The sequence below is a fragment of the Protopterus annectens genome, chromosome 4.part0 (genome assembly GCF_019279795.1).
Source record: "Protopterus annectens isolate FY-2018-M chromosome 4.part0, PAN1.0, whole genome shotgun sequence".
Lineage (NCBI taxonomy): Eukaryota > Metazoa > Chordata > Ceratodontiformes > Protopteridae > Protopterus > Protopterus annectens.
In genome coordinates this window covers 893,044,909-893,059,046 of record NC_056733.1, presented here as the reverse complement: position 1 = coordinate 893,059,046, position 14,138 = coordinate 893,044,909, and the positions used below count along the sequence as shown (strand labels likewise).

General features: G+C 42.6%; 1 protein-coding gene across 1 annotated transcript in view; it reads right to left on the bottom strand.

Moving 5' to 3' along the window:
• The window catches only part of SFI1 (SFI1 centrin binding protein), a 945,294-nt gene that overhangs the window by 735,618 nt on the left and 195,538 nt on the right, over positions 1-14,138 (bottom strand). Inside the window, exon 4 of the mRNA XM_044068851.1 lies at positions 9,570-9,730. Coding sequence (XP_043924786.1) covers positions 9,570-9,730 — 161 coding nt within the window. The remainder of the gene's footprint in view (positions 1-9,569; positions 9,731-14,138) is intronic.

The following is a 14,138-nucleotide window of genomic DNA, read 5'->3' as shown; positions in this document are numbered from 1 at the left end:
GTACGTCTCTGAACAGGTTTCTGTATTTTCTGGATTTGGGGGAGCTTGGAAACTAGCTATGCCACCCCTTAATAGGGGGCAATTTACCTTAGAGAAGTTCTTAAAATTTGGGGGTTAGGTGTGGGTACTAGTTTTTCCATTTCAAGGGAGACCACTTTGTGATCTGATCTTACCAGTGAGGACATCACACACGTCGAATAGCTGCTCCACAGCATTTGAATTTACAAAGTCAAGAAATCTTTAAGCCTGCAGGAATGACCCCCCTGGAAAGGAGGAACTGGATGAGGAGAAAGAAAATCCCTTAGGCAATTTGGAAAAGGGCAGTTGAAAAATCTTGCAGATTCCCTGGATCAGCTTGCCCACTTTATCACACTTTTTGATAATCTCTGCAGCAGAGGAGTCCAACACAATCTCTATCCAAGGGAGAATTTAAAATCACATTTTTATCATCTGGAAGACTCTGAAAATGCAGCCAAGCAACCCCCCTTAAAACCATATCAGTGGCCACAGCTCTGGAAGAAGCATCAACAGAGTCATAAACACACTGCACATAATGAAGAAACTTGTGCAATAGAAAAAAATAAGTTATTTAAAACAGATTTTTCTTCACAAGAAGAAATTGTAGATAAAACATTGCTCATACTTTCACAATATGTCAGAATAAACTTTAACATATGAGCCTGACAATTTACAAATCTGAAATTTAAAGCTGAAGTATACACTTTTTCTCCATAACTATCAGTAATTGTTCCTGTGTTATTAGAAAAGTAGGATTGGAATTAACTAAGCTCTATACATCAGGGCAGACAACTAAAGCTATAGCTGCTGGGTCAGGTTTGGGAATAGTGTATAAAAATGTAGAAGGCTAAGGCACTTTATACATCCTATCTGCCTTTTTATGGACACCTGGCTGACAATCAGGAAAACTGCAGGCAGTAAGACACATTCTCTAAGGCAGACAGGACATGAGGAATGGGTGTGGGTTTTGGAAAATCCTTCTCTGACAACTCATTGTATTTTTTTTGAGGGACTGAGAAACCTCAGTGTTCTCCCACTGAAAACACTGGGACATTCTACGAAATCTCAGAGAAAGAAATGTCCACTGTAAGAATCAGAAAGAGTGCTCTCCTCTGAGTCTGCATCAGAAATCGGAGGAGAAAACCCTGACTCCATTTGTGTATCTTCCTTTTCAGATTCAAAATCCTGAATCTCTTCAGGAAAGAAGGCATCCCTCTTTTGTTTATCGAAAACTACTCTAAAAGAATGTTCAATAGCCTGAATCAAACTCGGGGCCAGTCCCAGTAAACCACTCCTATCCAAAGAAATCTGATGCTTGGTTTTCTGCTTCTGACAGGAAAAATGGGGCCAACCATGTTACTAATGGCAGGTGCTGCTTCCCCAGGGATGGGCACCAGATTATGACACAACAGGGAAACCTTCCCTGTTCTTTCTCCCTGGACCGACAAAGAGTGGTTCTCCCATTTCCAGTGAGAGGACCCCAACAGCTGCAGAGGACATGGCTAAGCCCCAGTCCATACTGGCTGTAGGTGCTTCACCAGAAGTATCCGGGGTAAAAGATGAGTGTGCTTCTCAAACAATCTGGAAATATAGACCTGATAAGTATATTTTTTGGCACTTTTTAACAGTTCAGAGTTCTACACTGCCTTCATTTTTGCTTGACTGAATTATTTATGTATTTCCTGGCATTGTGTTTTGATGCTTTAAGTGCCTCCATCTTGATTTTTTCCTAATTTACTGCTTTCTGCAATTGTTTTTAATGATTTTTCAATTAAATTGCATTTATTTAAACTGTATTTGCTTTAATATTGCTACACAGTCAAGTGTGCTAGCTTACACTGCAGAATTGTTTTTAGTGCTGTTTTAGCTGCTTTTCTTAAAAAAAAAAAGTTCTAAGCGTCTTTCTAGTCCAGATACAGATTTGCTGTATCCAGGACTGTTTGTAAGCTTCTGAGTCCCCCAAGCCTTTCTGTGTTGGAGGGAAGACTTCTAGCTTATCAGTGAGAGTGGTAAGCACTAGGTAGCCTATCTACAACAAGAGGAGTGGTTTCTGGCCAGAAATTGTAGTTTATTGCTCGTTGAGGCAGTTTTTCCATCCCTTTCAACTTTCTGGTTTAAAAGCCTGCATTTGCATGGGTTTGTTCTTGTTTAAGCTCCGTGCAGCGACGCCGAGCTGAGGCAAACGATTACTGGTGCCAGAAAGTCTGCTCTTCAGTTTTTTCCTTAGAGCTTGCTAGTTCTGTATCTCTTGCACTTCAAACAGCATAATCAATTTGCACTTAAACAGGTTTTTGTAGTTATTATTGTAGCACACCTAAGTGCCATCAGCACTAGTCATTCTTCAGAGAAATAGCTCCAGTATTTAGTAGTTATGACCACCCCTTCTAGCATGATTAAAGGGTAATTCCCTGTGCTTTCTCCTATAAACCTGGTGCACTTGGGCATTTTGAGGCAGTGTAGCAACTGCCTCATGTACACACACAACCCTCTCCTCTTACCTCCAAACACAGACTTGTGAGAGATGCACTTGTATCATCAAATTGGAAGCTTTGCACTCTTCAGCCAAGACTGGACTAGCTGGTCAAGAGGAGAAAGTCAACACCTGCACCACACATAGCCCTCCAGAACACCCACTATCACAGCTCTCACATAAAAACACAAACCACAAACCCACCTTTGCGGAAGCTCTCAATAGAAATTTACCCAAACAGCAGAGACCTCCAAAATAGAAATGCACTCGACCCACAACACAGCACAAACCACAGGAAACACATCACTCACCTCCTCAGTGTGCCCCTCAACCTAAGCCCCTAAGATTAAACACCTTGCCCAATACACTAATCATAGGTGACTCAATAGTGAGGCACACAGATGTCCCACTCACTAGGTTGAATAAGGAGAAGATAACAGTCAGCTATCAGGTGCCAAAATCAGACACATAACACACGCACTCAAGGTCACTCCACAACAAGTACAAGTATGACTCTGTCATTGTCCATGTTGGTGTGAATGACCTGAGACGCACCTCCCTGGACTACATGAAAACAGACATGGAGGAGCTCTTGGATTATGTGGCCCAGGCAGGTATGACACTAGCCCTGAGCAGTATCCTACCATCACCCAGAATGATACCGCAGTACAAACAAAAAATGATTGACGTCAGCAATTGGCTAAGTTTCTGGTGTAATTCTAAGGGGATCCAGTATCTGTTTGCTTGGGATGGCACGACTGACAGACCTCAATGCTTTGCTAGAGATGGCCTGCATCTGTCACCCCTGGGTTTCTGGGTACTAGCTAAGGCTCTTGCCACCCCATACAGTGCCTTTTTAGGCGGCGTTCCAAAGACCAAATTACCACCATAACAGCTATAAATAAATGCAATCTGATGGTCATGCTGCTCAACGCGAGAAGTCTAAATCTCAAGATGCACTCACTCGAAGCACTCCTCAAACTAGAGAACCTAGACATTTGTGCTGCACTGGAGACCTGTTTTAAAGTAGCAAAAGCACCACTGTGCTACCAGGCTACAACTCATTCCATACCTTTTGGCCGCGAAACATGGACCGAAGATCTAAAGGTGATGGTGTCTCCATATTCATAAAGGATATGCACACCTCCAGACTGATAGCCAAGCATAACGTATCTGAGATACTTCAGGTACAACTAACATTGGGTAAGATGGAAATCCAGGTCATAACATGCTATAGGTCCCCAACCATGTCCCTAGACTCTCACTCCATGTTCCTAAATACCCTGGAATCTATCAAGGTCCAACCCAACACTCTCTTACTAGGAGACGTCAACTACCCCTCCATCAACTGGGAAAACTACTCGAGCACCAATATACTGGCCCAACTCTTCCTGGAATTCATCAATTCCAATGCCTTGGACTAGCTCATTCTGACCCCCACTAGAGGAAACAGCATCCTTGACCTGGTTATTATTAACATGGGCGACCATTGCTCTACACCAATAGTCAATCCCTCCCTGGTCAGATCCGACCATAAACTAATCACCATGGAAATACACATCTCACCCACATTCCCCACAAAGGTAACCACCTTGAAAAACTTCTCCAAAACTGACTTTGGACTCCTAAAAACAGAGGTGGCTAACTTCATGGCACCCATGCCAATGGAAATAGCTGCATGACTGCCGAATCATACACCAATGCACTGTACGAACATGTACATAAATGCATAGAACTAGCCATACCCAACAGAACCAAGATGCTCTCCTCCAAAAAAAGGAAGCCAATCTGGTGGACCCCTGCCATTAATAAACTCTACAACAGATGGAAGAAACGATTGCAGAAAAAAGGTGAAGTCCCAAGACTGGAAAAACTTCCTTATTATCCTCAACAAAAAGTTGAGATCCTTCATCAAATCCTTTAAAGCCAGCTATGAAGGCAGAATTGCGGCAGACACTAAAAACAATCACAAAGCCTTCTACAGCTATATCAAGAACCTCCACGGCAATACCCAGATTTGCTCTGAGTTACTGCACAATGGTACCTCCTATACTGAAGCCAATAGATATTGCCAACATACTGGCCGAGAGATTCAGTGCCAACTTTACCCCTCTCCCCCCCCAGGGACCAATCACAATACCAGAAGAATGCCAGGCACCCAGCATTACTGCAGCACAGGTTAAAGCTGCATTGTTCAAGGCCAAGAATACAGCTTCCATGGGACCCAATGATATCCCTGGCTGTGTTCTACATGAACTACAAAGTGAACTGGCACCACATCTGTGCACCCTGTTAAGTCACAGCCTCACCTCAGGCTTTGTCCCTACTGAATGGCGCACTGCTAAAGTCATCCCTCTCCATAAAGGGGGAGCGATTACAGACCCTGGGCATTATCACCACATTAGCCTGACAAATCTGATATGTAAAGCTATGCAGCACATCATCATGGACCTGATTAACAAACTCTAGACCCCACACAATCTGGCTTTGTGAAAGGGAGATCATACATGCTCAACCTGGTTGAGTTCTTTGAGTCAGTCCCCAGGGCTGTGGATGAAGGTAAGTTAGTAATACAGCCCACCTCGATCTGGCCAAGGCCTTTGATACCATTCCTCATTCAGGAATTATTGATAACCTCACTAGACTAGGCATCAACCCCTGTATCACTAGGTGGGTTGAAAACTGGCTCACAGATAGAACACACAGTGTGAAAGTAGCGGACTCCAAGTCAGACTGCCGACCAGTCACGAGTGGAGTTCCACAGGGATCGGCCCTGGGTCCTCTCCTGTTTGGCATCTACTTCTTAGAAGTCCAATCCAACACAAAGAGACTCTGGCTGACCAAGTTCGCAGACGACTGCAAACTGGGAGCCATTATTAACTCCCCATGTGAGGCAGACATCCTACAGAAAGGCATCTCTGTGACCAATGTCGGACATCGAAACTAAAGTCTTAAGCTTAACGCCAAAAATGTGTCATCCCCTTTGGTAGAAACTCAATTCCCACTAATTACCACATCAATGGGAGCCCACTGAAGACTGAAGGTGTTATAAGAGATCTGGAGACGCAGGTTGACAGCAACCTCTCCTTCGACCACCACATTGCCACTGTGGTCAGAAAGTCCTTCTAAGTGGCACATCTCATTACCAAGGATTTTGCATCCACAAAGAAAGAGGTCATCATCTCTCTCTACTCTTCCCTCATTAGACCAATCATCGAGTATAATGCCCCATTTGGCATGTACCTCACTAGACACATGCAACAGCTGGAGAGGCCACAGGAGTACCTCACGAACATGATTCTAGGCGTTAAACATGTCCTATACGGACAGACTCAAAAGACTCCAGCTATTCTCTTTCTCATATCACCTTCTTAGAGGCGATCTCTGCTTGACTCAGCTCTATTAGAAATGCTACATCTAAAGAAATCCCAATCCTTCCGCACCACACGCTCCAGAGACCTCAACCTCATTACCACAATCAACAGAACATGCTGGAGGGACAGGTTCCTCACCAAGAGACTGCCCATGCTCTGGAATAGACTTCCCATACATATCAAGCAGAGCACCTCTCTGTCCCTCTTCAAGAGAAATCTTGATGAGTGGATGGGTAATAGAAAGTTCACTCCGGGATCACCCCAGTGGCTCTACTTGATTGAGGCATTGGGAACTAACGTCGGGTGGCACGATGCCAGGGCAATTCTATGGGCTAGGCTTGTAAAGGCTCAAGGGCCATTAGCCTAGTACACACCTATTATGAACCTAATGTACAGCAAATGGCCACAGCAGAGTCACCCACCTACAGCTGAGGCAAATTGCTAGCCTGATGTGGTGCAAAGGTTGTTTGCTTAACTTTTTCTTTTTGTGGCTTGAAGATGGACTGACTGTGGGAGTGACAATCTGTTCCACGGTCAAGCTGAAAATGGTGCCTCTATCCTGGTGAAAACAAGCAACAATGCCAGTAAAACTACCAGTCCACAAAAGCTACTTTTATTTATTTTTTTTTACAAAAAAATACAGTAAAAAGCACTTTTTTAATAACAAAAACACAGTAAAAAGCACTTTCAAACACCATGGCAGTCCCACAACTTTAAAAGAAACAGAATTTCTCCAGAGAAAATAGTTTATCAGGTAGATGACACTACTCAAACTGAAAGAAATGAGTTCTCCATTTAAAAGTACATTACAGTCTCAAGACAATACTTTAAAACACAACACTCCTCATTTTAAAATAACTTTTCTGAAGTGGAAAGTAATACAACTTCAGTAAAAAATAACAAAATGGAAGTTTTTTTCCCAAAGGCAACTTATCTGCCAGCTAAGGAAAGTACAAGTCAACTGTTGATCCTCAAAAGCCTCAGAGGAGTGTACTCTAGCAGCAGTAAAGCTTTGAAGGTCTTCACACCGAAACTTGTCTTTTGGTCAGCTCAACTTAAGCTGCTTGACAGTTTGAGCATGTGGAAGGTGTCCTGAAGCTTTGGAAACTGTCCAGCTGCTACATCCTTAACAGGATATAACCCATACAGCTAAGGCTACTGCTGTATGATCAATAAGAAGAACATCTGAAGACCTGCAGCTCTCAGTGTGTGACAGGCATTGAAGATGTAGCAGCTGTATTTTTCTTTTTGGCCTTCAACTGTTTTTTTTTTTTTTTGGGGGGGGGGGGTTGCCAGACATCCCCAAGCACCAAAATACCTGGCTACATGTTTAATTTCTCCCTTTATAAAGCTCTTATTAGACCAATTACAGAATAGTGTACCCTGTTCTGCAACATACTCCCCAGTACCATCTAATACAACTACACAAAGATGAAAGATATACTACAGCAACAGTATATATATATCTCTCTCCATTACTCTGCATTTCATCACCTTTGTTAGATGAACCCTATGATTACCATTGAGTGCGTTATAGGAATGTTACTAGCTGAAACCCTTGTTCATCCACTCCATTAACCAATGTACTTAAAGTATATATAACACAAACGATGTTGACAGCAGTGAAGGATAATGCTGTGTGCACACATTATGTAGCAACCAATCCTGGCTCATAGTGGTGATATTTTGACTCTACATTCCAATGAAGAAACTGTATTGGTGGTGCACAAGTGCAGTGGTTAGCGTTGTTGACTCACAGCAAGATGTTCTCCGCCTCAATTATCAGCTGTGGAGTCTGCATGTCCACCCTGTGTTCACATGAATTTCTTCTGCGTGCTCCAGTTTCTTCCCATATTCCAAAGACAGGCAACTGGAGCATTTCTCCCCGGGCCTCCACTGAAAATGGACTCTGTCCCAGTCGGACTTTCCCAGTAAACACATTTTTAATAAATAAAAAAAAATAAAATAAAATATAATCCAAACCGATTGTGAACACACTGAAATATAAAAGAATAAGGTAAAGGCAATAAATGGTACAGTTAAGTTACTGCCTAGGAGAGCTTTCTTTAATGACAATCCAATCAAAAGGAAATGTATAAACAATACTTCAGCTATGAATGTAAATGACCAAATCCTGCTACAGCCAGTCTGCTTTGCAAATATGAAAACCATTTATATTATCAATACCATATATGGCCTATCTGAACCCTTACTTATCCTCTAATTTAATCAACTCCACTGGTTACACTTCTGAATCTTTTAAACAGTCACTGTAAATTACACAGTGGTGGACGAACCACAGACCCTGGTATCTACAGAGCCATTAGTCTGACTAGCCTCATATATAAAGCTATAGGGCATATAATCACACACCGCATTAATCTGGGCTCTGTACCCTCATCAATCTGGCACTGTCAGAGGAAGGCTCTGCCTCTTTAACCTCATTAATTTCTTTGAAAAAGTCAAAGTTGTAGTGGATAGCAGTTGCACAGAACATACGGCACATCTGGACCCGTCAAGGACTTTGAAATTATTTTCCATGCAGGCATTATCAACAGGTTTGTAAATCCATGCAAAAATCTTTATGTTGTGTGGTGGATAGCTGACTGGTTGTCTGACGGAGTCCATGTGAGGTGCCACTTCTGAAAGCAAAAACGCTTGCCAGTGGTATACAACACGGCTCACTGTTAGATTATCTCCTATTTGGCATCTACTACTCAGCTTTTGGGTTAACACTTCTGGCCTATGGTTATCCATGTTTGCAGACAACCATAAATTGAGTGTTGTTCAGTCTTTTACTGACTCAGAATTGCTTCATAATGAGTTAATCAATGTTAACAACTGGCATAAGGACAATTGTCTCAAACTAAATGTGAAACGTAGTACATTTCACTTTGGTAAACAAGACATTTTCACAGAACACACACTGTTGTAAGGGATCTAGGCACTCTTGTTAACAAGTCCTTACCTTTTGATCATTGTGTCATCACAGTAATTCAGGAAGCATTCTGTCTGGCTCATATAATTTCCAAAGGTATCCTCCTAGATACAGAGGAGTCTTAAGTGTCTTTTATACATGTATCTCATCTGATCCATTACTGAACATAATGCTCTCTTTGGCATGTACTTGTCTAAACCAATCACTTAACTGTAGACAGCTCAAATATTCATAACTAAAAAGATCAGTAACCTCAAAAATCTTACTTATCAAGACAGACTGTTAGCCCTATATCTGCACTCAGGCTCTTACAGACTCCTCCGTGGGGATCTCTCACCAGCCTTTTCAGTCACAAACGATCACACCCTCTTTGACCTCCTATTACTTTGCAGGATGAATGCTTCCCCAAATACTCTGTGTTAACAAACTCAATTTTCATGAGATAAATAGGCCTTGTTGCCATGATACAATCAAATTCCAACTTATCTCCCATGTTCGGGACAAGCTTCACCTACAGGTCAAGCCAAGTAGCATCCTTGCTACCTTCAAGGTAATCCTAGATAACTGGATGAGCAGCCTTAAATTCTCCCCATTTATTTTGTGTTACCCTCTTTCAGGCTGGACAGAACTTTTGAATACGAATTATTGGCTGAGCCTGTAATGGTCTATGGACAGATTGCCTAATTTTTACCTATATGACTCTATGGTGTTTTCCTGTTAAAAACAGCTGCTCAGCATGAAAATTTACAGATTCCTGCAGCGCACTCACCATTTTCCTTAGGTTAGAGAAATGGAACTTCTTCCACAAGGCCAGACTCTTGGCAAGCAGTTTCCTCTTATGATGCCATGCTGCCACCTCCATGCTAATCCTTTCTGAAGATGAGATATGGCTGGCTTCCCGCCAGTAGCCAAACACATGCTGCAGCTGAACTACAGAAAAAAAAAATAGTGTTATAGCACTCTAAAGATGAAGTCAAACATAATTATTCCTTAAAGGACAAAAATGCTGTACACGGGCAGTTTTGTCAACGCATTCTGCCAATACACCCAAGCTCCCCAGGGATGGAAATCACTATAGAGGAAAAGGTAACATAGTTTCTATCGACAGCACTTTTTTTGTTGTGAAAAGTTCACAACAACTCTAAAAAAAGAACAGCCTCAGCAATAAAAACTCACTAAAGTGAAAAATGTTTTGTAAAGGACTAAATTTTATAGTTAAACTTAATGAACAAGACAACTCATCACAGCGTCCCACAGGACAAACCAGTAGATATGCAGGGAAACTGCTCTACAAATAAAGGATGGTATCAGAATTTTTAAACCCAATGAATCAGATTTACAAAATGTAAGTGAACAGAAAAATGATCCCCGGGATTCATGAAGCTTGGCACAAGGACGGCATTAGCCTTGCGCCGACCGTGCGGCGTAGAGATGGCACAGCAGCACATGCATATTAATGAAGGCACGCTGCCGTAACAGCCACGTGCAAATGTGTACGAGTGCAGGGGGGCGTGTCCAAGCACTGCACGGAGGCGTGATCATGTCGGCTGCATACGCGCAACCTAAAATGCTGACCAGTACAGCCTGCCTCCAATAGTAATCACTCCTGTCAGTGTCCGTGGATACTGAAATGTATGCAAAGCATACAAGACAACTTACGAACACCACAATAAGAAGTAAACACAAAGGCACGTAGCTGAATATTGAGTCCCCGTCCCACGAACAAAGATATTTAAAACCCCGTGCCCGTATTCCATTGTAGTGACGCTAGTTATACCAAGTGGAAGCGAAACACATCGTGTTAGCGCGCCGCTAATTGCCAAGCCTAGCCCAATGGTATGGCTTACCACCTGTCCCACATTGTGAGGGACAGTCCCCCTCTAGGCAGGTGTGTCCATACCAAATTCATAATAAATGTGAAATGTCTTGCGATAGTAGGAAATAATTATGTCCCATATGTTATGAAATAGTCCCATACAGTATATGTATGTCCATATATAAAATACCTATATGTTACAAGAAACAGAATAAGCAAGTAAACAAAACAGAATAAGCAACTACACCGCCAGAACAATAAAAAAAAGTACTATCCTTTGTAATAACCGTGGGTATGTGTTGGCCTGTAAACTCAGATGTGTGCCACGAAAATGTCCCATGCAGGTCATATGAAAAGGTGGCAACCCTACCAATGGTCAGAGCATTCGCCCAATATCTCACCATTTGCGGTCCAAGACGTCCTTGCCAGGATGGCCCATAGATGAATGGGTATTACCCGAGTCTACCTACCATGTCATGAAAGATAAGTATTTGCGAGTACCTATGTGTGTGACGTACAGCATGGGGTTGATCTGAATGTTAGTGTAGACCTCACAACCATATTGGTCCCAGATATATGCAGTGTACGCAATGTGTTCTGTTGACTGTGCCATGGGCCATTAACTAGAGAAGAGATGAATGATGATTGTGGAATATGGGGGTGGGGGGTGACGGGTAATGTAATATATCGCCAATGGGAGACTGGGTTGGATGCACAACAGGTGAATTGGAGGTCTACGAGGGAGCGGTTTATGAATCACGAAGATAACCAAAGAACAAATATACACATCTGCAATACAATCCTACAAACATGTGTATATTAAAATGTGCAAAACACATGTACAGAAACGTTACCGATACATCCCCACATAATGGTCTGGCCTGAACTGAGCCATCCAACCCCAACACACCTAGATACATAACTGAATACCCATCATCCCCTTCACAGCACACACACCCCCTTCCTGAACGTCCACCAAAACCAGCCATACTCAGGCTGCTAGATAGGCGCGGCCATATCTGCACATAGTGACCCCTACCCATATCTAGTAGGCAGTCTCACCCTAGGCATTCTCAGGATTGCAAACTATGTATCCCTTGCATGTATAACTCTACCTTGCAGCTGTAAAGCAAAGATGGTCATCGTTCCCCACAATTTTTGGATATCCCTCATGGGATATGTATCTGTTCTAAACATTAGACTTGGTGTCACGACACGATTTCCAGTCTTGTATACATCTGGACACAAGTTGTATGAGCAGTAGCTGTCCACAAGACTGCTCAGCCTCCAGCCAGTCCTGCAGAACCTACGACCCGGGATTAAACACCTGACCGTGATGCATGTCTCCCCACGTGCATTATCGGGAATATATACCTTACACATTCGCATAGTGGCAGTCGGATTTAGGGTGCTTAAGGCGCTGTAAAGCAGACGTAAGTAGGGTTACCACCTGCCCCACCTTGTGAGGGACAGTCCCTTTTTTGTTAGTTGTGTCCAGACCAAATATAATGCAATGGCAAGTGTCCTGTGATAGTAGGAAATATGTCCAATATATTATGTAACAGCTGCATAAAACAGTTATTTATGTAAAATACTCAAAGTTACAACAAACAGGTGAAGCAAACAAACCGCTACAAGAATAAGCGTTCATTTAGGGAAAGAAGTAAAGTTCTAACCTTTGTATTGACCGTGGGTATGTGTCGGTCTGTAAAGTCTGATGTGTGTCCCGAAAATGCTCCACTTTGGCCATATGAAAAGGTGGCAACCCGAGACGCAAGTGGGTATGCAAGCGTGTAAGCGACGGTAGGTGGCGGTGATTCAACGGTATGGGAAATGTAATTGAGCATGTAGATGTATATGCATGTGTATGCACAGACCGATATATACACACACACACACACATATATATATATATATATATATATATGAAGAATGAACATGGTCACAATATAGGAAATCCCCGTAATAGTTAGTGCTGTTATATATCAGGATGAGCACACCTCGATATCCCCAACAACAGGTAGAACACTAAAAGTGAAACAAACGATCTCCCCTTTCGAAGTCTAACTTTCAGCTAGGTACAGGGCAGTCCTGGTACTCAGTCGGACAAGCCTAAACCTGGAAGACCATATGAACATCCTGACAATCAAACACATGTTTGTGCCAGGACTATAGGCTGTAGAGGTCTGAATATCCTCGGAGTGAGTCAACATGCAGCATGAGTCCAGAGCAGTAGGGAATAGGGAATGACGCATGTGTAGTAGTGCATTTTTCCCAATAGGTAAATGGATGCCTGCTGTGTAAGTGAAGTGAACAGGTGTGTGTTCGGGTAACTATACACCATGGGTATACATATAAATGAGGCAGAACACCAACAGTGCAGTGGTTAGAGCATCCACCTAACGAAAAGGCATTCACGGTTCAAGGTCGACAATAGCACATATCATTTTCCTTGTGGAATTAATGTTGCTCTGCTGTAAAGCCGACATTTAAACATGTAAAGGTGAAAGTGTGTATCGCATGGGACTATTAACCAGTTCCTTTCAATCAAAGTGGTATTGTCATAATGTATAAGGCACAAATAAGCATAAATAAGCGACAGTAAACATATGTAACACACAGTAAAGCATAGGCGAGTGCGCCCGCGTGGGTGTAAGCGGCTCCCAGCATAGGAAATGTATCTTTGTATGTACAAATGTAATATATATATATATATATATATATATATATACACACACACACACACACACACGTGTATAGATATATATCTACATACATGAGAAATATAAAGAATGGACGTTGTAACAGTAAAGCATACACAATGGATGTGAAGGGAATCAAGAGCAATATTGGTATTGTAAAGTGCTTTCAGTGTATGCCATAAAATGCTACCCAGGAGTGAGCAGAGCACCGCTACTCACACCACAGGCAGGGTATTACCACTGGGAGTAACATCGTTGAAATGCTAGGTCTACTTTACACACAGGCGGAATGTAGTCCCATGCTGGGACCTCCAAAAATTGGAAAGCGCAAATGGCTGTATTCCATAACACCAGGAAAGGCACGTATGTGCAAATATACATGGCGGGAGACCCTGTGAATACACGAGGTGGGACAGAATGTGTGTAGGGCCCCAAAAGCTCTGGAGAGGGAAATGTGTAAAGGTGTGTCATGGCTGAGATAACAAGTGGATAATGGATGTTAAGCCTGTAAATTTAACAAGGGTGGGATGGAGGAACTATGGGTATGCAATTATGGATCCAGGCGTGCCAGGGTTGGATGGGCTGGTTCTACTGGACCGCCCCGTGGAGGTCAGCTAGGTTGTAATAGGTATATATGCATACTCACATGCAGACAATATATGTTGACGTACAAATTCTATAACACATGCATTCCATTTGTTGACATAAATAATAGGAATGTGCCCATACAAACATCGACAGTACATGGAATAATAGGCTGTGGAGAAGAAGGACGGGTCGAATCACACTATCACATTCCAATTACCATCGGTAATCCCTA